This window comes from Oncorhynchus mykiss, chromosome 5 (genome assembly GCF_057628025.1).
Source record: "Oncorhynchus mykiss isolate SJ-2025 chromosome 5, ASM5762802v1, whole genome shotgun sequence".
In the NCBI taxonomy this organism is placed as follows: Eukaryota; Metazoa; Chordata; class Actinopteri; order Salmoniformes; family Salmonidae; genus Oncorhynchus; species Oncorhynchus mykiss.
This window is the reverse complement of record NC_143026.1, coordinates 14,235,426-14,258,685: the sequence shown is the minus strand read 5'-3', so window position 1 is coordinate 14,258,685 and position 23,260 is coordinate 14,235,426. Positions and strand designations below refer to the sequence as shown.

The following is a 23,260-nucleotide window of genomic DNA, read 5'->3' as shown; positions in this document are numbered from 1 at the left end:
ATTATGTAAATATATCACTAGCCACTTTAAACAATGCTACCTTATATAATGTTACTTACCCTACATTATTCATCTCATATGCATACGTATATACTGTACTCTATATCATCGACTGTATCCTTATGTAATACATGTATCACTAGCCACTTTAAACTATGCCACTTTGTTTACATACTCATCTCATTTGTACATACTGTACTCGATACCATCTACTGTATCTTGCCTATGCTGCTCTGTACCATCACTCATTCATATATCCTTATGTACATATTCTTTATCCCCTTACACTCTGTACAAGACAGTAGTTTTGGAATTGTTAGTTAGATTACTTGTCATTACTGCACTCGCATTAACATCTGCTAACCATGTGTATGTGACAAATAAAATTTGATTTGATTTGACCTTCTGCACACATCAACAACTGACACCCACGAAGCATCGTTACCCATCGCTCCACAAAAGCTGCGGCCCATGCAGAGAAAGGGGAACCACTACTTCAAGGTCTCAGAGCAAGTGACGTCACTGATTGAAACGCTATTTAGCGCACACCGCTAACTAAGCTAGCCGTTTCACATCCGTTACACCTAGTTAAATAAAAAATTTTTTTTATTTTTTTATCTGAGTTAGTTTGACATCCAGGCCAATTGGGGCATTGTGGGTATTCTCCATATTGCATTAGTCCGATTGGTAGAACTCTTCCCACTGAAACATACTAATAATTATTCCGTAGTAGCAGATGTGCTGAGTTTTTTTTAGACCATTTTTCTGTTCAATAGGCTACGCCGTGTACAGCTAATGTAACCTACCAAAATAAAAATATGTGTCCATACTGTTCATTTATTTTCTTAGTGTCTCACAGAATTCCTTTTCGAGGTTTGGGTGGTCACTTTAAAATATGGATTTTGTGTTCACATTTTTGAAGTTGTAGCTTATTTCTGACACCCAGGTTTTTGAACATTTTTTTTTTAAAAGTTTGCTGGTTATTTAGCAACGTCCAAAATCTTCTGGGTCGCATTTTTACAGCAATGCTAGTGGAAACGGAATCAGCTAGTGGTGCGTTCAAAAGCATGGGGCAAATGAAGGAAAGCAGCTCTTTTATTTCAAAAACACTGAAGACAAAAACAACTACCTCTGTCATGTACTGAGTAAGGAGACCAACTGACATTTACATTTGTATGCCATTTGGATTTGGGATGGTCAGTCAATGTTTTCACTTTCAATATTAAGAATAGTCTGTTCATAGTCTTGTCAACAATGAGCACTTTTATGTATACTGTGAGGTTAACAGTTTATATTATTTACAGTATAGTGTCCTTAAATGCTGTGAGAATTGGTTTGATACCAAGGCAATTGATACCAAGACAAACCCTGTCTAATCATATGATACTGAATTTAATTGAAAAATTTGTCAACAGTGATAAACTAAAATTCATACTGATTAAGCCTACATGACTTGTAGCTTGTTTCTAATCACACAGCATGCCACATACTGTACATTGGGTCACTCCAGATGCATCATGGTGAAAAATACTGAATGAAATCTGCAATTTGAGGATATCAACATACAAGGCCAATCAAAAGACCTTAAATTTGCCAACAGGTTTATCTATGTACAGGTAAGATGAGTTTTTATACAGCTAATTTAAACACTTCTCTCACCATTCCCTCGACTACAGCAGTTGCAACTTCTCTCAAACTCTTAAAAACACCTATTCAATTGATATTTGTGAGAGAAGAGTTTGTGCACAGTACAAAAAAAATCAAAGGAAAATCTATTTCACTGAAGCAGTAGCGATGGAAGGACAAGCAAATGGTGCCCCAGTCATTACCATAGAGCGATGAACAACACCCATTACAGAGGGAGGGAAATCATTTTCTTTGTGGTGAAATGTTCATTGTCTAGTTCAATGGAGTGATAAGTAAAAGGGTCACTAAATGCTTTTCTACCACAGAGGATGTTTTACATATCAGGGTACTGACTTAAAATAACCAACCTGACGATTATGGCGACAGTGCATATAGTCAGTCACCTTAGTATTTACACACAAACATAATGCGTCTAACATGCATTTGAAGTCATTTGCAAAGACATCTATTTGAACACTTATTTTGCATCGTACTTGTTGACCTAGCGTTCAAGATTTCAATCAAGTTTCAAGTGATCCACAATCCGTGTCGTTCCACCCTTTTCCATCTCATAAATTTATATTGTATGTCGCATGACCACACAACGGTTCAGTTATGATGGGAATTTGAGAGAATACACTGATTATAGTGTCCGTAATTCAGTAGTGTAAGCCTCTAGGACTGCTCATAGATAAGCAACTGCTCAGCATTTCATTTCTATGCATCTCTGTAATAGTTGGCTCAAACTCATACAGCATCTGTAATTGGGCCCTGTTCGCTTGGCAGTTTTTAGTTGGTGTTGAAATCAAAAACGTACTTCAACAATTAAAGCTTTGTGCGGCAGGAACACAGAATCAATATTAATTCATGCTGATGTCAAACATGAGCTGCTGTTATTTAAATCCAATTAAATAAATAAGGTTGGCTTTCCCAAGCGTTCTAAAAGACAGTCAGCGTGTCATTAGCAGTTTCTTGTCGTTGGCTGCAGCATATTAAACTGATGCTCTGTATCACAGAACATAAATATATAAAGATGGTAACTGCTTAGATCCATGGTCCGTAGACTAGTAGCCTGTGTTCAGTCCCATGTTGTTCAATGTTCATTAGGCTTTGCAATTGAATTTTTAAAAAGATGTTTCGCAACAAAATGAACATTTCTTATTGGACAAAGTCCAGGTAGTCCCGCCCTGTTTGTCTACTTTTCCTGTTTGGTGCCTAATGAACCCTGGCCCTTCTTCCTCCCACAGAAAAGTACCTAACTTCCTTCTGTCTCTCAGAGAAATGTCTTGTAAGCACATCGACGGCACTAGCTTCTGCGAAGGCAAACGAGTTTATGGTTGTTGAATTTACTCTAATCCTGGAAACCATGGTGATGATGAATGATTGACAGCAGCGGCCCACCATTGTCAGCTTCCCTAAAAGGCTGAGCAGGAGTCAGAGGACGAGACAGGTAGCAGACTCCATCACTCACTTAGCAGGGTAACACCACGTTAACAGGCCATCACGGACAACTGTCGTGGGAAGAAAAGAGATACATGTATTCGAGGAGAAACTGTAAAATGTTCATGTAAATCATCATTTGAGAGGATGCGGTACTCACTGTGGGGAGTGTACTCACTGTGGGGAGTGTACTCACTGCTAAACCAGCCCGTCGTACAGCGATAGAGCCTGGACGATGGACGGGTCTGCTTTGGAGCCCTCCTGGAATTCCTTCAGGGTCAACAATCCGTCTGCGTTCTGAAAAACGACAAATCCTCACATTTGAATAATACTTTATTACATATTACCAAATGGATAATGGCTGGACTGCTGTTCAATATTTAAACCAGTAGAGGGCACTCTTCGTCAGTCTCAGCATAGTGTATAACAGCCTATTTAATGCACCCTTATACAACCCAATCAGTCAGCGTTGGTCTGGCCCAGTTCCGAATGCCTCTTGAGAGAGTATCTAACTCTCCATTGGGTTTGATAAGGAGTCTCTCTGACAAAAAGCCTCGGGGCTTGGGCTAGCTAGTGTCTCCTTGAGGGGGGCATCAGAGTTTTCCGACTGAAAACAGGCCTTCTATGTGAGCAGTGCCAGCCGCACAGGGCACATGTATCCTACTGAGGAGGCTAGGAAGATACATTGGAACCATTGGCCTATCTTTCACATGCATTAGACAGGTGTGTGTGATTGGTTTACTCTACCTTGTCCATCATGGCAAAGATTCGGTCCACTCTTTTCTCTGGTGTGTTTTCTTCCTCAGGCAATTCCACCGTGTTCCCCTTTTTGTGACCAAATGTTACATTTTATTTGATTTAACATATGCATGGTAACACAGACAACAGACAACCCCCCCCCCCCCCCCCACAGGCCCTCGTTTACAGAAAATATCACAAATTGCAGGTCATAACAATTGTATTTTTTTAACAACAGAAGTTAATAACTCTACATTTGCCTCTTTAGCACCATGCATGCAGGACACAGAAAGATCCAGTTTGCAATGTTCAGAAATGAAAGCACACATTGACATAATGGCAGAGAGTAAAGTTCCTGCCAACGTAAAGCAATCATTTTTTGCGCTGCTGTAATTCTGGCAAGACATATTCACTTTTCACAAACAGTAAGAGCCACGGAAGAACAGTGATTGACAGTAGTGGTGTTGGTGAAAAGGGAATATTTTTTTGCAACAATGGTGGATAAAGACATCAAAACCTGATTCGAAAATGAGGAGACCTCTGGACATTCATGAAACCATATGCAAAAAAGTGCCTTGGGGACCATGGGGGAAAGAGCAAACAATTTGGTACGGGAATTATTTTAATTTGACATATTTTACGTGGTGTGGTGTATAGTCGATGTATGAAATAAAAATCGGTCATCTGATGATTGTGATTTCTTGATGATAATGAGATGTTGGAACAGACCGAGCAGCAGTTGATGGCAGTCTGGTAAGGATAGAGCCCTACACCATTGTGTGTTAAGGGATAGAGGTTTATTTGCAGCTGTCAGAAAGTATGTATATAATTTATAGACTAAGGCTGGGATTCAATCCGATCAGAGGAAGAGCTGTGTTATAGAACGCTTGACATTTTAAAGGTAGTCCTAATTTCCAATTGAGCCGACGTATGCAGCATTTACCTGAATGTATTCTCCGCAAATCCGGGAACATTGCCTTTAAAAGGTGCATAATTGACAAAGTGAGATCGAACTGAATCCAATGAGCAGTTGATCAAGCATCGTTTTTTGTTACAGGATTCGTAGTTAGCTCTGTTCCCCATGGTGCACCATAAGCCCGGAGCGCTGCCCATAGCTGCAAATAAACAAAAAGAGGTCCCTGGTAAATTATGTTGACGTTGTACCCACCGTGTTCCCCTGTACGCGCGGCTGCGCGCAATCAAACAAACACACACACACACACAAATGCCTGTTACCTGCATGAAATTACGGAATATTTATTTAAATGCTAAACACTACACGGGACAAGGTATCATCTAAACTGTCTCAAAATGGCTCACTTAAGAGCAACAACCAGACGTTCCCATTGAAATGTTGAAATACTGATTATGATGCTCCGTACCCATCAACTAAATTACGAGAATAGATCAAAGCTGAATATTTGATGTTGAGACAACTGAGGAAGAACTTACCACCATCTGGTAAATGGCGTCCACAATATTCAGCATCTCGTCCCGAGTTATGTAACCGTCGTTATCCAGGTCGTAAAGCTTGAAGGCCCCTGCAAAAGCCATAAACAGCACATGGAGGAAACCTTTTTTTTAACCCCGTTTTTCTCCCCAGTTTCGTGGTATCCAATTGGTAGTTACAGTCTTGTCTCATCGCTGCAACTCCCTTACAGACTCGGCAAACGGTAGAGAGCTGTGTATCCCCCAAAACACAACCCAGCACTGCCTCTTGACACAATTCCCACTTAACCCGGAAGCCAGCCGCACCAATGTGTCAGAGGAAACACATTGCACCTGGCGACCGCGTACGGCACACGGCCCACCACAGGAGTCACTAGTGCACGATGGGACGAGAACATCCCTGCCGGCCAAACCCTCCCCTAACCCGGACGACATTGGGCCAATTGTGCGCCGCCCCATGGGTCTCCCGGTCGCGGCTGGCTGCGACAGAGCCTGGACTCAAACCCAGAATCTAGTGGCACAGCGATGCAGTGTCTTAGACCACTGCGCCACTCGGGAGGCCCAGAGGAAACTTGTTATATATTCCTTAGGACTGCTAATATATACAGTAAGTGACACCTAATTTCACTACGATTGAAATGCATTCTAATACCTCTCTACCTGTTAGCCAATTACTGCATCAACAACTGTCAGCAGTTGATCAACTCCTGCTAATGACCTGAGGCGTGCAGGGGTGTGGGTGACAGTATCAGCATGTGTGAAACAGGGTGTGTGTCAGTATATCTCGACACTGCATTTATAGCGTTTATTCCTGTTATCCCTGCCGTTCATCTACAACGACAGCTGTGACCACATACAGGCGTCTGGGAAGATTAGAGATCACCTTGTTGATGCAGGAGCCAACATGACTAGGTCAAAGGTCAGTGTGAGAAAATGGTAATGCAAAGCAGTGAGAGAATGGGATAGGGAGAGAGAAAGCGTGTGAATTGGTGTGTTATTTTTAATGCTGTGGCTGACTGGGTTTGAACCTGGGTCGACTGCGCGCCTCAAGACTGTGCTAGCCTGCTGAGCTAAAGCTTAGGCCCTAGGATATTTTCTCCAGGCTTACATCTGAGCTTCTCGTCCAGGGTCCCTCTGGAGGTGACCGACAGGGCCTGGATGAACTCGGCAAACTCAATACGTCCATCCTGCAGAGAAACAGAAGGAAAGAGGCAGATAAAGAGTTCGTACAAGAAAAGTGGAGGGAAGGAGAGAGACCGTGGAGGGAAGAAGTAGGGGAGCTCAGGGTGCACCCTCCCTCCAAAAAAAACACAATGAAATTGTTCAAAAAGTAGTATACTGGGTCTTTAATAGTCCTGTTTAGTGGACCGATATAACCCCCCCCCTAATAATCGACCAGACACAGAAACAGGCTATAGTGAGAGAGACCAACCATTCAATCTCTAGGAAAGAACTAAAGTCTGGCTTCTCAATGGAAATGACTGTAGACTGAGAGGTCTCTTAAAGCAAGCAAAAAATGTTTAAGCCATTTAGCAAACGCTTTTATCCAAAGAGACTTAGTCTTGCGTGCATACAGCATTTACTTTTGGGTGGTCCCAGGAATCAAACCCATAGTGCAAGCGGCATGCTCAACCAACTGCGCTACAGAGGACCAGTACATTAGCCATGACATAAACATTTCAGTTATGCAATGGAACCCAATCCAAGCATTTTATAAGGGATGTTAAGTGATGTCTTTTCATACACTAAGCCAGTAAGGATGTTAATTGGTTTACTGTTGTCCTAGTTTCTAAGAAAATAAAGTGAACATAAATGCGTTCCGCAGGCAGCCTGTTACCTTGTTCTCGTCAAACACATTGAAAACGAAGCTGGCGAACTTGGTGGGGTCACCGAAGGGGAAGAATTGCTTGTAGATCTTCTGGAAGCCAGCTGAATCCAACTGACCACTAGGACAGTCCTTAATAAAACCCTTATACCTGGGGGTGGATGGAGGGAGGAATGAGGAAAGGAAGAAGAGGGGAGGGAGGAGAGAAAAGAGAGAGGTGGTGAGCGGTGAATCGATGAATGGAACAATTACTGCATTCAGTGTGACTGATGAAACTCATTCCTAAAGTAAGGATCCCTGAGGCCTGCTAGAAAGATCGGATAAAGAACGTCCTGCTATCAAGTAGCACAATGATAAGACTGTTGTCTGCATGAAAAGAGGCATAATAAAAAAATCAAATATCCCAAAAATATTTGATATTTTGAATTTTTCTGAAATTCACTACGAAGAAATAGCATTTAAAATAAAATGATTAAAGAAATACTGAGAACATTCAGTGGTTCTCAATCCTGGGCCTGGGGACCCTAGTGATTCACATGATTAAAATCAACAACTCCTCATCAGGCTTTGATGATTTGAATCAGGTGTGTAGTGCGAGGGCAAAAACAAAAATGTGCACCCCTTTGGGTCCCCAGGCCCAGGATTGAGAACCACTGCTCTAGCATGATACTGAGCCTTTTTCTAAAATGTTTTATGAGATTGGAGAACACATTGGGAGGGATCTTAGACCATTCCTCCATCCAGAATACTTTCAGATCCTTCATCGTTTGTTTGTTCTTATGGACTGTCCTCCTCAATTCAAACCACAGGTTTTCAATGGGGTTCAAGTCCAGAGACTGATATGGCCATTGCAAAATGCAGATTTTATGGTCAATTAACAATTTCTTTGTGGATTTTGATTGGTGCTTGGGGTTATTATCTTGCTGGTAGTTTCAGCCTCCTCGCAAAGGCAACCAGGTTTTGGGCTAAAATGTCCTGGTACTTGGTAAAGTCCATTGTGCTGTTGACCTTAACAAGGACCCCAGAACCAGTGGATGCAAAATAGCCCCATTACATCAAAGATCCCCCACCATATTTTTTTAGAATTTTAATTTCCCCCCCTTTTTCTCCCCAATTTCATGGTATCCAATTGTTAGTAGTTACTATCTTGTCTCATCGCTACAACTCCGTACGGGCTCGGGAGAGACGAAGGTCGAAAGCCATGCCAGCCGCACCAATGTGTCGGAGGAAACACCGTGCACCTGGTGACCTGGTTAGCGCGCACTGTACCCGGCCCGCCACAGGAGTTGCTAGTGCACGATGAGACAATGATATCCCTACTGGCCAAACAGGACGACGCTAGGCCAATTGTGCGTCGCCCCATGTTTTCTGCCCCATGTTTTCTGCCCCATGTTTCTGAAGCCATTGGAAAGAGACAACACACCCACACACAAACTTCTCTGCCCGCCACCAACCACAATACCCTGCCGATCCCTATTTTGCCTCGCTTGTCTTTGAAGTGATTTTGCATCACCCCGTGCTGTGAAGTCAGTGCTGGAAGAAGAAGACTCTCACCCAAAGCGTTTACAGTGCTAGCGGCCGGCTGCGACAGAGCCTGGGCTCGAACCTAGAGTGAGGTACTTTTCTGCATAAGCTTCTATTTTTCAACGCCAAACCCACCACTGGTGTGCTTGGCCAAAGAGCTCTATGTTCATGTCACCCTTGCACTGGTTCTAAGCCAAGTGCCAATGCCGTTGATCAAACTTTCCTTACTGCTACTCAAACAAAACTACCCCCAGCCTTGAGAAAGACCAGTCTTTCATCCAAAACCACACTGTTCAGTTCTTTTACTTTCCCACACTGTATCTGAACGAGGAAGAGATGAGGGACTGACACTGCTCCCACACAAGGGTGTAAGCAGTAGGCTCACTAGTGGATGACAGCGACAGCCCCTGTTTTATTACCGTTTGATGTGTTGTTTGCCTACTCGGCAGACAGAACGATCCCCTGGCATTGTGATTTGTAATCTCTCGCTCGGCTCTATTCATGTCAGCTAGCTAGCACTGTAAACGCTTTGGGTGAGAGTCTTCTTCTTCCAGCACTGACTTCACAGCACAGGGTGATGCAAATCACTTCAAAGACAAGCGAGGCAAAATAGGGATCGGCAGGGTATTGTGGTTGGTGGCAGGCCGAGAAGTTTGTGTGTGGGTGTGTTGTCTCTTTCCAATGGCTTCCTCTCACAGTATGATCTGTGAGTTGAGATAGAAGCTCTCGTAGGCCTTTTTGCAGCTATAGACAGAGACAAACACATTTCAGTCTAGCCCAACTCACAAAGATATGACTGGGGACAGGGGCATGAATGGGTACTGGGGACAGGGGCATGCCTGGGGACAGGGGCGGGACTGGGGCATGAGTGGGGACTGGGGCATGACTGGGGACAGGGGCATGATTGGGGACAGGGGCATGACTGGGGACGGGGGCATGACTGGGGCATGACTGGGGACGGGGCATGACTGGGACTGGGGCATGACTGGGGACAGGGGCATGATTGGGGACAGGGGCATGATTGGGGACTGGGGCATGACTGGGGACGGGGGCATGACTGGGGCATGACTGGGGATGGGGCATGAGTGGGGACTGGGGACAGGGGCATGACTGGGACAGGGGCATGACTGGGGACTGGGGCATGACTGGGGATGGGGGCATGACTGGGGATGGGGCATGACTGGGACTGGGGCATGACTGGGGACAGGGGCATGACTGGGGACGGGGGCATGACCGGGGATGGGGCATGACTGGGACTGGGGCATGACTGGGGACAGGGGCATGACTGGGGATGGGGGCATGACCGGGGATGGGGGCATGAGTTGGGATGGGGGCATGCCTGGGGATGGGGGCATGAGTTGGGATGGGGGCATGCCTGGGGATGGGGGCATGAGTTGGGATGGGGGCATGCCTGGGGATGGGGGCATGAGTTGGGATGGGGGCATGCCTGGGGATGGGGGCATGAGTGGGGACTGGGAAGCATCAGAGTAAAAGCTGTGAGGGGTCATTTTCTCTCTCCTTCTCCTTCTGACTGCTCTTCCTTCTTTGAGTCTACATGTCATGTTGTTCAGTAACATGTCTCTCCGCGGTTCTCGATAAGTTTCTTATCAGAGTGGGAACTCGACCCAGTGTCAACAGCTCTCCATCTGTGGTGTGTACGGGGAGCCACAAGAGGGGGAGCCACGGAACTTGGCACAGAAAGGTTATGAGGTCAAAATAACCTAGCACTGGTCTGAGGTGATGCGTTGTGACAGAAACGTCCTTTGTTTTGATTGGCTATGGCGAACATAAATGTTTAGCTGCTTTTGCGACACCACATCTCTTATATTCTGCTCTTATGGCCAGTTTCAACGCATTGCAGGTGTCTGTAAACTTCACTCAATACTCGTTGATATTTTTACCTATTTAAGTTGTCCTACGGCCAATCGTGCATGTTTTTTTTTTTTAAACAGTGAGTTCTGCCTAAATATAGTAATGAATCTGGCGACCGGCAAAACGGGTAACCAATCGGAAGCTGGCCGCAACATCAGAACACGGCACCACCTTCGTAACCCCAGAGACTAGCCAGAGGTTATAATGACTATGAGGAGATAACAACAGGGTTGTATACGGCTACCAAGGCAGCAGCTTCTCAGGGTGTGGACCTCTGGCTACAGGCTGAGGGCCAGGCTGGTCTAGCGAGGTTATGTCTGCAGCTGCCACAACTAGTGGCGGTGCCAGCAAAATCTCAGGCAGGAGAGCTGTGCCACTGGGCTCTGTTGTGGTACCTGGCCCACGTACATATGTGTGTGGCCTGACACCTCAGCCAACACACTGAGTCTGGGCACAGAGCCTGGCCAGCCCACCACCATTCCTCAGAGGATGGCCAATGATAGATTGTTTTCATCAAGCCCTTTTCACTAGGCTACACAGTGTTCTTTTGAAACACGGCAGCCATTTTGTGCCCGAGCGCTCACCACACTTTCTAGTGGAGGAGAAAGCAGTGATTTCGCAGGCACGGGATAGTTATAGGGCATTGCTACTACATTACTGTGACAGGCCAGGTATGAAATGTAGAAAGGACACCCATTGTCTTGAGATGTCACAGGATCTTTACCAACCACCTCAATTTAACGTTTCATTCGAAGGACGGTGTCTGTCCAAATTCAACTCGAGGCATCAGCTACAATACTTTGAAAGCTGTAACGCCTTACAAAGAGCCTTCTATTTCAAGATGTGGTTATGAAAGCCCGGTGATGCATTGGGTGTCCATGGTAACGAGGGCTGAACAGGAAGGTTGCTGTAACATAAACACTGTAGGAGTTTGCTGAAGTTTTTAGCGTTCCACAAATATGGTTGATGCAAAATCGACAAAACAGAGAGTGTCACTGAGTTCTGGTGCCGACTATAATGCCAGCTGACTCACCACCTACAGCTGTTGTGCCCTTGAGCAAGGCACTTAACCCCTAACCTGCTCCAGGGGTGCATTGCAGCTTTGCAGTTGAACCGGAGGTTTTCACAGATGGGTTGCAATGTTGTTGACTGAGGGTACACAAGTATAATGGAGCATTTGCAATACGGGGTTGACTTAGTTGTTAGCTGAGCCAATAAGAGGAACTTACCATTGTTGTACCTCTTTTTCTGTGACTGCAGACAGAAAACAGAGAAAAGGAGATTGTTAGAAGAAAAACAATTGACATAAAGACAACACACAAGACCGACAGGAGGTTTTCACTGAAGGCTGCTTCATATGTTATTCAGTCGCTGAAATAACTTACATCTGCTGGGAGTGAAATGCTGTGTGTAACCCTGCTCATCTTAATAATTTAAAGATAATATATAAACATAAAAAGCCAAAATAAAAGGTAGAGAATGTATGAATAATGAAACCCCCCTATGGAGTGATTTTAGTGCCAACAGAAAGTCTATTTCTTAACACAAATTCAAAATGAAGAAATTCAGATTTGATTTCTGGTGCAACTAATATAACTCCATACTATACCATCCATACATACATACCATCCATACATCTCTATACCATCCATACATCTCTATACCATCCATACATACATACCATCCATACATCTCTATACCATCCATACATCTCTATACCATCCATACATACATACCATCCATACATCTCTATACCATCCATACATCTCTATACCATCCATACATACATACCATCCATACATCTCTATACCATCCATACATACATACCATCCATACATCTCTATACCATCCATACATCTCTATACCATCCATACATCTCTATACCATCCATACATACATACCATCCATACATCTCTATACCATCTATACATACATACCATCCATACATCTCTATACCATCCATACATACATACCATCCATACATCTCTATACCATCCATACATCTCTATACCATCCATACATCTCTATACCATCCATACATACATACCATCCATACATACATACCATCCATACATACATACCATCCATACATCTCTATACCATCCATACATACATACCATCCATACATCTCTATACCATCCATACATCTCTATACCATCCATACATACATACCATCCATACATCTCTATACCATCCATACATCTCTATACCATCCATACATACATACCATCCATACATCTCTATACCATCCATACATACATACCATCCATACATCTCTATACCATCCATACATCTCTATACCATCCATACATACATACCATCCATACATCTCTATACCATCCATACATCTCTATACCATCCATACATACATACCATCCATACATCTCTATACCATCCATACATCTCTATACCATCCATACATCTCTATACCATCCATACATCTCTATACCATCCATACATACATACCATCCATACATCTCTATACCATCCTGGTTTACCATAGCTGTGTTTCCCCCCTATAAGAACGAACATCAATACATCATAAATGTTAACACCATGTGCACTGTCAACAAGTGTATATTCTGTTATTATTCTGTTATTACTCCAGATATCAGCGTGCACCAATTGTATTTATCAGGAGTCAACTGCATTTGTTAAAACATAGGTATTTTCTGACATACTATTAGTTCCTGACAAATGGCGAAGCAACAGCACCACAAGTCCACTATTTGGATGGGCTTGCACGGGCCTCCATCACCATTCTGTTGACAGCACAGGCAGCTGTCACGCCCTGACCATAGAGCTTTTATTTTCTATGTTGGTTAGGTTGGGGTGTGATTTAAGGGTGGGTTATCTAGGTGAATTATATTTCTATGTTGGCCTAGTATGGTTCCCAATCAGAGGCAGCTGTTTATCGTTGTCTCTGATTGGGGATCATATTTAGGTAGCCGTTTTCCCATTGTGCTTTGTGGGATCTTGTCTATGTATAGTTGCCTGTGAGTATTATATTAGCGTCACGTTTCGTTTGTTCGTTTTGTTGTTTTGTTCTATAAAGTTTTCTATTCCAAAATAAAGGATGGAAACATACCACGCTGCATCTTGGTCCACTTCTTATAACGATCGTGACAGAAGATCCCACCACAAACGGACCAAACAGTGTGGCCAGGAGGAGAAGACATCCTGGACTTGGGAGGAGATAATGGCAGGAGACGAAAGCCTTCCATGGAAGCAGACACAGGAGGATCAACGGCGACTCCGAAGTTCATGACCACGACGGAAGCCCCAGAGGCAGCACCCAATTTTTTGGGGGGGATGGGGCACACGGGTTGGTTGGCGGGGCACACGGGTTGGTTGGCGGAGCCGAGGGGCGAGTCTGAGAGCAAAGAGGAATATTGGGATAGACTGAGCGAGGAGTATTGTGAGATAGTTGAGGGGAGTGATGAGGTAGAGTGGATGTTTTGGTGTCTGGAGCAAGACAGTCGCCGTGAGTAGCGTGGGACCAGTCAGGGACCAGTTTTGCGGAGATACGCAATGTGTCTCCAGTGCGCATCCACAGCCCGGTGCGTTCTGTGCCAGCTCCTCGCACTTCCCGTGCGAAAGTGAGCATCCAGCCAGGATGGGCTGTGTTGGCTCAGCGCTCCTGGTCTCCAGTACGTCTCCTTGGTTCAGGATATCCTGTGCCTGCTCTATGCACTGTGTCGCCAGTGCGCCTTCACAGCCCAGTGCGTCCTGTGCCAGCGCTCCGCACTTGCCGGGCTAAAGTGAGCATCCAGCCAGGACGCGTTGTGCCAGCTCTACGCTCCAGACCTCCAGTGCGCCTCCACGGCCCAGTATATCCTGCGCCGGCCATACGTACTGTGTCTCCAGTGCGCCTCCACAGTCCAGTACGTCCTGTGCCTCCTCCCCGCACTCGCCATGAGGTGCGTGTCATCAGCCCGGTGCCACCTATACTGGTCCCACACATCAGGCCTTCAGTGCACCTCCACAGTCCAGCACTTCCGGGGACAGTTTCCAGTCCAGAGCTTCCGGCGACAGTTTCCAGTCCAGAGATACCGGCGACAGTTTCCAGTCCAGAGCTTCCGGCGACAGTTTCCAGTCCAGAGCTTCCAGCGACAGTTTCCAGTCCAGAGCTTCCGGCGACGTTTCACAGTCCGGAACCTGCAACGACGGTCCACGGTCCGGAACCTCCTACGACGGTCCACGGTCCGGAACCTCCTGAGACGGTCTACGGTCCGGAACCTCCTGAGACGGTCCGCGGTCCGGAACCTCCTGAGACGGTCCGCGGTCCGGAACCTCCTGAGACGGTCCGCGGTCCGGAACCTCCTGAGACGGTCCGCGGTCCGGAACCTCCTGAGACGGTCCGCGGTGCGGAACCTCCTGAGGCGGTCCGCGGTCCGGAATCTCCTGAGACGGTCCGCGGTCCGGAATCTCCCGAGACGGTCCGCGGTCCGGAACCTCCTGAGATGGTCCGCGGTCCGGAGCCTCCGGCGACAATCTACGGTCTGGAGTCCCCGGCAAAGAACCACGGTCCGGAGTCTCCGGCGACAATCTACGGTCTGGAGTCCCCGGCGACGATCTACAGTCTGGAGTCCCCGGCGAAGAACCACGGTCCGGAGTCCCCGGCGACGATCTACGGTCCGGAGTCCCCGGCGACGATCTACTGTCCAGTTCCTCTGGCGACGATCCACAGTCCGGTTCTTCCGGCAACGAGCCACGGTCCAGTTCCTCCGATGACGTGCCCACGAGCGGAGTGGGTACTTCGCCCTGCACCGGAGCTGCCCCCGACGTTAGATGCCCACCCGGACCCTCCCCTATTGAGTCAGGTTTTGCGGCCGGAGTCCACACCTTTGGGGGGGGTACTGTCACGCCCTGACCATAGAGAGCTTTCATTCTCTATGTTGGTTAGGTCGGGTGTGATTTAAGGGTGGGTTATCTAGGTGAATTATATTTCTATGTTGGCCTAGTATGGTTCCCAATCAGAGGCAGCTGTTTATCGTTGTCTCTGATTGGGGATCATATTTAGGTAGCCATTTTCCCATTGTGCTTTGTGGGATCTTGTCTATGTATAGTTGCCTGTGAGCATTATATTAGCGTCACGTTTCGTTTGTTCGTTTTGTTGTTTTCTATTCCAAAATAAAGGACGGAAACATACCACGCTGCATCTTGGTCTACTTCTTATAACGATCGTGACAGCAGCTTAGTGATGAAATCAACTTAATGGGCTGCCTCTGTTCTTCAGAAAGAGACAGATGCCAGTTTGCATAGCATCAGAGTGTTTAAAACTCAAGAGAGATATTGAGACAGCACTTGAGCTAATAGTGGATCAAGAACAGTGGAACAGGAACTTCATTGCCCCCTCCCCCAAAAAACAGAAAACCACTGCCATTGGATACACTACATTTCAAATGTGAACATTTCTGACATGATTTCATAGAGATGCGAGGCCTACCTTAAAATAACAGATCTCCATACTCCCTAATTTCCTTTACTCAGTCGTACGGGTGGAAGAAAAAAAACATCCAACTTCATTAAATAAAATCTACTACCTTGGATCCGGGGAAAAAAAGCCTTGTGGGCTCTCGGAAGCAATTCATCTCCATGGAAACCAGAGAACATATGCATACCAGGGGGAACGAAAGGTAGAGCTGTAGTAGACAATAAGAAATATTCTGACTGTGAGTGAGTGCCGAACGTATATGAGTGAGAGAGTATTGAGTGCAATTGGTGGCAGCAGTGGGATGTTATGCTGTTGTTAAACAATACTCACTGTTTATGGTCAAATATATATATACAGTGCCTTGCGAAAGTATTCGGCCCCCTTGAACTTTGCGACCTTTTGCCACATTTCAGGCTTCAAACATAAAGATATAAAACTGTATTCTTTTGTGAAGAACCAACAACAAGTGGGACACAATCATGAAGTGGAACGACATTTATTGGATATTTCAAACTTTTTTAACAAATCAAAAACTGAAAAATTGGGCGTGCAAAATTATTCAGCCCCTTTACTTTCAGTGCAGCAAACTCTCTCCAGAAGTTCATTGAGGATCTCTGAATGATCCAATGTTGACCTAAATGACTAATGATGATAAATACAATCCACCTGTGTGTAATCAAGTCTCCGTATAAATGCACCTGCACTGTGATAGTCTCAGAGGTCCGTTAAAAGCGCAGAGAGCATCATGAAGAACAAGGAACACACCAGGCAGGTCCGAGATACTGTTGTGAAGAAGTTTAAAGCCGGATTTGGATACAAAAACATTTCCCAAGCTTTAAACATCCCAAGGAGCACTGTGCAAGCGATAATATTGAAATGGAAGGAGTATCAGACCACTGCAAATCTACCAAGACCTGGCCGTCCCTCTAAACTTTCAGCTCATACAAGGAGAAGACTGATCAGAGATGCAGCCAAGAGGCCCATGATCACTCTGGATGAACTGCAGAGATCTACAGCTGAGGTGGGAGACTCTGTCCATAGGACAACAATCAGTCGTATATTGCACAAATCTGGCTTTTATGGAAGAGTGGCAAGAAGAAAGCCATTTCTTAAAGATATCCATAATAAGTGTTGTTTAAAGTTTGCCACAAGCCACCTGGTAGACACACCAAACATGTGGAAGAAGGTGCTCTGGTCAGATGAAACCAAAATTGAACTTTTTGGCAACAATGCAAGACGTTATGTTTGGCGTAAAAGCAACACAGCTCATCACCCTGAACACACCATCCCCACTGTCAAACATGGTGGTGGCAGCATCATGGTTTGGGCCTGCTTTTCTTCAGCAGGGACAGGGAAGATGGTTAAAATTGATGGGAAGATGGATGGAGCCAAATACAGGACCATTCTGGAAGAAAACCTGATGGAGTCTGCAAAAGACCTGAGACTGGGACGGAGATGTGTCTTCCAACAAGACAATGATCCAAAACATAAAGCAAAATCTACAATGGAATGGTTCAAAAATAAACATATCCAGGTGTTAGAATGGCCAAGTCAAAGTCCAGACCTGAATCCAATCGAGAATCTGTGGAAAGAAGTGAAAACTGCTGTTCACAAATGCTCTCCATCCAACCTCACTGAGCTCGAGCTGCTTTGCAAGGAGGAATGGGAAAAAAATTCAGTATCTCGATGTGCAAAACTGATAGAGACATACCCCAAGCGACTTACAGCTCTAATCGCAGCAAAAGGTGGCGCTACAAAGTATTAACTTAAGGGGGCTGAATAATTTTGCGCGCCCAATTTTTCAGTTTTTGATTTGTTAAAAAAGTTTGAAATATCCAATAAATGTCGTTCCACTTCATGATTGTGTCCCACTTGTTGTTGATTCTTCACAAAAAATACAGTTTTATATCTTTATGTTTGAAGCCTGAAATGTGGCAAAAGGTCGCAAAGTTCAAGGGGGCCGAATACTTTCGCAAGGCACTGTATATATATTCTACCTGCAACCAAAAAGGGTTCTTTTAGGTTCTAAATAGCTCCTTTTTTCCCTAAGAGTGTAGGAGGAGGAGAGTACTGGTAGGAGGAGAGTACTGGGAGGAGGAGAGTACTAGGAGGAGGAGAGTACTGGGAGGAGGAGAGTACTGGGAGGAGGAGAGTACTGGGAGGAGGAGAGTACTGGGAGGAGGAAAATAGGGGGAGGAGGAAGGGAAGAGGACAGTAGGGGGAAACAAAGAAAGAGGGAGGGTTTAAAAGGAGAAAAGATATGGAATGAGCCTCTCCAAGCGAAGGGCAGAGCAATAAGACGAGCTGCAGTCATGCTGAAAAGAAGAAGAGGACAGAGTGGAAGAGAGTATGGAGAGGAAGCAACAACAAAGAGGCAGACAGAGAAAAAGGGAAGAACAAAGGAAGAGCTAGATGGAAAGGGGAGAAGGGGAGTTAGAAGCAGGAAGGAGGACTAGACCTAGAACCTGCATAGTGCAGAGCTATCGAAAGCTTTGTGGATGAGTGTGTGCACGTGTGCATGGTATAGTGAGTTTGACTGTTGCTTGTGCTGATGGATTGAGGCAATATGATCCTTTGAGCCAATGTATGTGACTGTGTGTGTGCAGTATGGAGAGAATGTGTGTACTGTGTGTGTGCAGTATGGAGAGAGTGTGTGTACTGTGTGTGTGGGTGGGCGTGTTAATGGCTTTAGCGGAGGCTGGCTCTTAGAGCTATGCCAATGAGAACCTAATTATACCCTTCCATTTCTCAAGGAAAAACAATTACAGAGTAAAAAGAAACAGAGCAGAAAACAGGAGAAGCTTGCATAATCTGACAACAGCAAGATCATGCAAGGCTGCAAAAAAGGACTTTATAAATAACATTTGACTGATTTCAACAAGTCAACCAACTAAATCAGCTAACTCAAAACGCATTTACGCCAGCCCCCTAGGTTATCACCAGTAACCCTGCACATTGATTTGGTACTGACCCCAGGACCGAGTTTGGGAAACCCTAGACTAAATTACCTCAGTGAGAGATGTGTAGTAAACAAAAGCTGCTTTCTCGTCATTCCTTTTTGCATGCCCAGCCCTTTCCTCCTCAGGACTGAATAGACTTCCATGACACATTCACTCTCCAGAGTATATGAGAGCCATCTTAAGTGCTTCTCGTCATATCGCTATCACCCTGTATTAAAACTGAAACATTGACTGTGGTGAATGCTAATTGCTGAGGCAATGAGACTAAATGGAAGTGATCTCCCTGCGATGAAGTTGCATTCAGAACCAAAGAGTGATGTCTCAACCGCACCCTCTCCCCGACAGCACTTTAGGTTGGCACACATACTGCTATAATTAGGAAACGCGAGACCCCGTGTGAGAGCATGAAATTAGCCCGTTTGACATGCTCACTTCCCTTCTCAATGGGGGGCGTCTTCATCCACACATACACACACACACACTAGTTCACACACTACACCTCACCATGAAAGATGTATCTTGCCATTACACACATTCAAACACAGGAATATAATATTCTGATTTATTTCTGTGAAATCTCTTCTGAATTCTAAATAGTTAACAAATTATCAAGGCTGAGTAGAGAAGCTTAAATATGCACTATGCGGAAATCGCTCCTCCATTTCCTGGTTGCAAAAATGTGTATAGTTCGCTCAATTTAGAGAATCATTGTACCATCTAAACTGCTGTGAAATATCTTTTCCATAACCAAAGTCATTTTATTTTCAGCTGTTTGAAGCTGGTGTTAAAAACCTAATGTAAATGCAAAAATGAAATAACGGGAAGGATAGAAATAGTGCACAAAGAACAGATCTACCGTTTTTAGACTTTTATTTTTTATTTTTTCACCTTTATTTAACCAGAAAAGCTTCTTAGACTTGCTTTCAATGAGAATGACAGGTCTATATTATTGTCATCATTAACTATTTGGAGTTGACATTTATTACCAGACAATTACTGATGTACAGTATATGTCCTGCTGGTAGTGTTAGATATTAAAGCTGAAATATGTCCCTTTTTGTGCAACCCAACCAAATTCACATAGAAATGTGTGTTATATTTGATTTAAAAAGCACTTTTCATAACAACAACGATTATGGTGACATCCTTACCGCCCAATGTATTACTATTATCAGGTGAAATCGTTGCATACAGCACCTTTAAAGATGCACTATGCAGAAATCGCATCGTCATTTCCTGGTTCCTAAAATTAGAATAATTTGACTAATTTCAGTTTATGTGACAAAACAAGGAAGTATAGTGTAGAGCAGGGATCATCAACTAGATTCAGCTGCGGGCAATTTTTTTTCTTGAGCAAATGGTCGGGGGGCCGGAACATAATTACAAATAATTTGTAGACTGCAAATGAAGCGCAAGAAGCCCAAACAGATATAATATTGGAATAAAACATAATAATTTCAAACCTTACTTACGTTTGTTTATGATCATGTGTCTTTCTATTATTCGTGGAAATACATGGGAACAGATTTGCCAAATTAAAATCACTTGATGCTGGTTTCCTAGTGATTTTAACGTTTTTTATGTCCAACAATGAAAATTGAACAAACAAATATATATATATATATATATATTTATTTTATTTTGCTCAGAAAACTTAGGGCGCCTTTAAACTCATCTCTGGACCTCGAAACTGGTTCCACTGCATTTTTTCATTTTCCCCCTTTAATCAGGGACTGATTTGGATCTGGAACACCAGGTGTGTGCTATTAATTGGGGCGGCAGGTAGCCTAGTGGTTATAGCGTTGGACTAGCATTGAATCCCCGAGCTGACAAGGTTAAAAAATCTGTTGTTCTGCCCCTGAACAAGTTAACCCACTGTTCCTAGGCTGTCATTGAAAATAAGAATTTGTTGTTAACTGACTTGCATAGTTAAATAAAGACAAAAAAAATTAAGGTAGAACAGAAAACTAGCAGGCTCTGGACCTCGTAGGTTAAGAGTTGAATAACCCTGCTGTAGAGAATGATTGCATCTAAACAGCTCTTTAATAATGTGAAGCATAGAAATAGCGCACATAGGCCAGATATACTGCTTCTTAGACTTGCTTGCAATGAGAGTGACAGATCTATAACACACATTTCTGAATGAATTTGGTCAGGTCACCCAAAAAGTTACATATTGCAGCTTTAAATATTGTGTTTTTTCAGAAGATACAAAAGAAGGTAGCTTTTGAGAATTTCAGCCATCTCATTGAGTGTTCTTGACCAGAGAAACAGGGAGACATAACAGACATGGTAGTCGGCTTTTATCGTTATCCGCAAGAGTTTACCTTCACTCCGTGGGGGTGTTCCTCGAGGTCTGGTTCAACCTTTGACCCTGCTAAAGGTCAGAGTTTATCTCTGTTAGTATGGTGGTGATTGATAAATAAGCCACACACACTACTGTAGGGGAAAGCATTCCACTGACACCATGTAGACATATCTATAGCCTGTAAAGGTTTCTCAAAAGGACAGATACAGCTATTTAGTTATTGCTTTACTTGATTACATTTTAGCCTACTCTGATTTAGTGCAGCATATTATTTGGTCGACATTGTTCTAGAGCATGGCTTCATAATCTTCATTAGAAGTATTGCATCAAGCGCTAAGCGGATTTCGAGTGACTACTGAGTCTCTAACGTGTATTAGCACACCTGAGGGAAAGCCATTCAATCTGAGAGGAAGATGTACTACAATGGTTGCTGTGTCCATGTCTTCAAACCACATTACCGAATGGCTATCACCTTCCAAAGGCTGGACGACCAATTTACAACAGTGTAATAAACTGAAATACTTTTCAGATATTCAATATATATGATTTAATGAGTCTCTCTTTAGTTGGGGATTTGAGATTTGCTCGTTAACATCTTAATGTCCAAATGTTGTATGGCAGGAGTAGCTGAAAAGTTTACATAGCAAAGAAAGTTGCATAATTGTCTCCCACCATAGGATCGCCATTACAAATGTGTCTTTCTTTCTATTTATTTGGCTTTTGCATACAATTAATCACTATCCAAGACTTGGACAAAGCACCTTACCTGATGATCACTTGGCTGTCTCTCAACAACAGTGTGCTGATAGCCTGTTTTAAAGTCAAGGATCGCAACCAACGGGTAAGTCATGTCATTTTACCTAAGGCTCTATTGTAAAATGCTAGATTCATTTCAAGGAATCCTCTTCTGTAGCAATCAAATGTTAATGTTTTTTAAGGTTGGGCCATCAAAGACAGCACACACTACTAGTGGCGGTTGGAGAGGGAATAAGAAAGTCTAAAAATAAATTAGTGTTAAAAAAAAGGAAAACGGTCTGCTATATCAAGACAGACTGGCAGAAAAGAAAGGAAAGGGATAAATGAAAGGAGTCTAACTTAAAGATATAGAAAGAGAGTGCTATACTTACAGTAGGTTTTCCTGGTCAGCTCCTCCACCATTTCAGGCTTTAGTTTGCTGTTGGACTTCCCCATAGTTTAAGCATATGCCTTTAAGCCTTTCTCCACGTGCTTTAAAAGACTCCCAGTTCTGCCACCTTCATTACCATTTTAAAAAAATATATATATATAATCAAAAAAATACTTCTTGAAGTCTTGCTCTTCAAGTAGCAGACATAAAATTACGTGGAATTATAGAAAAAAAAGGGAAAAAACGATCAGGAAAAGGCAAAGAATACTATGAAAGAGCAGCAGTAGCGTTAGTCTCTCCTCTCGGCGTAGCAGGATGAGTCTGGAGAGAGGAGGGCTGTAGCCTGTAAACCACTCAGCCGTGTTACTCCTGCTTCCTGCAATCCTGGCTTGCTGCTGCTGGAACACCCTACTGGGAATAGGGTGGAAGAGAGGAGGGAGTGTGTGTATACAGTATGTGTGTGTGGCCAGCCGGGAATGTGTTGATACTGTTCACCCCTGGCAACAGGAGCCACTCCTCCTCATGTACTCTCTCTCTCTCTATATATATACAGTGCCTTCAGAAAGTATTCACACCCCTTACTTTTTTTTTTGTTGTGTTACAAACTGGGATTCAAATGGATTTGTCATTTTTTGTCAACAATCTACACAAAATTATCTGTAATATCAAAAAGGAAGAAAAATTCTAACATTGTAAAAAAAAATGAAATAAAACACTAATATATATTGGTTAGATAAGTATTCAACCACCTGAGTCAATACATGTTAGAATCACCTTTGGCAATGATTACAGTCTTTCTGGGTAAGTCTAAGAGCTTTGCACACCTGGATTGTAAAATATTTGCACATTATTCTTGTTAAAATTCTTCTAGCTCTGTCAAGTTGGTTGTTGGTCATAGCTAGACAGCCATTTTCAAGTCTTGCCATCAATTTCAAGCCGATTTAAGTCCAAACTG

At 43.9% G+C, this 23,260-nt stretch overlaps 1 protein-coding gene across 7 annotated transcripts; it reads right to left on the bottom strand.

Moving 5' to 3' along the window:
- Nucleotides 1-1,077: 1,077 nt before the first annotated feature.
- ncs1a (neuronal calcium sensor 1a) lies at nt 1,078-22,752 on the bottom strand. Of its 7 annotated transcripts, none has more exons than XM_036976833.2 (9): nt 22,307-22,749; nt 11,704-11,728; nt 7,091-7,229; nt 6,362-6,440; nt 5,257-5,345; nt 4,973-4,993; nt 3,814-3,891; nt 3,227-3,363; nt 1,078-3,137 (listed from the first exon to the last, which is right to left on the bottom strand). In XM_036976833.2, exons 1-8 carry the CDS (start codon nt 22,368-22,370, stop codon nt 3,265-3,267), a joined length of 594 nt encoding a protein of 197 aa, XP_036832728.1. In that variant the 5' UTR covers nt 22,371-22,749; the 3' UTR covers nt 1,078-3,137; nt 3,227-3,264. The 7 variants fall into 7 exon arrangements, with proteins under 7 accessions (XP_036832728.1, XP_036832727.1, XP_036832729.1 ...); XM_036976832.2 differs by having other exon boundaries at nt 3,245-3,363; XM_036976834.2 differs by having other exon boundaries at nt 3,263-3,363.
- Nucleotides 22,753-23,260: the final 508 nt, after the last annotated feature.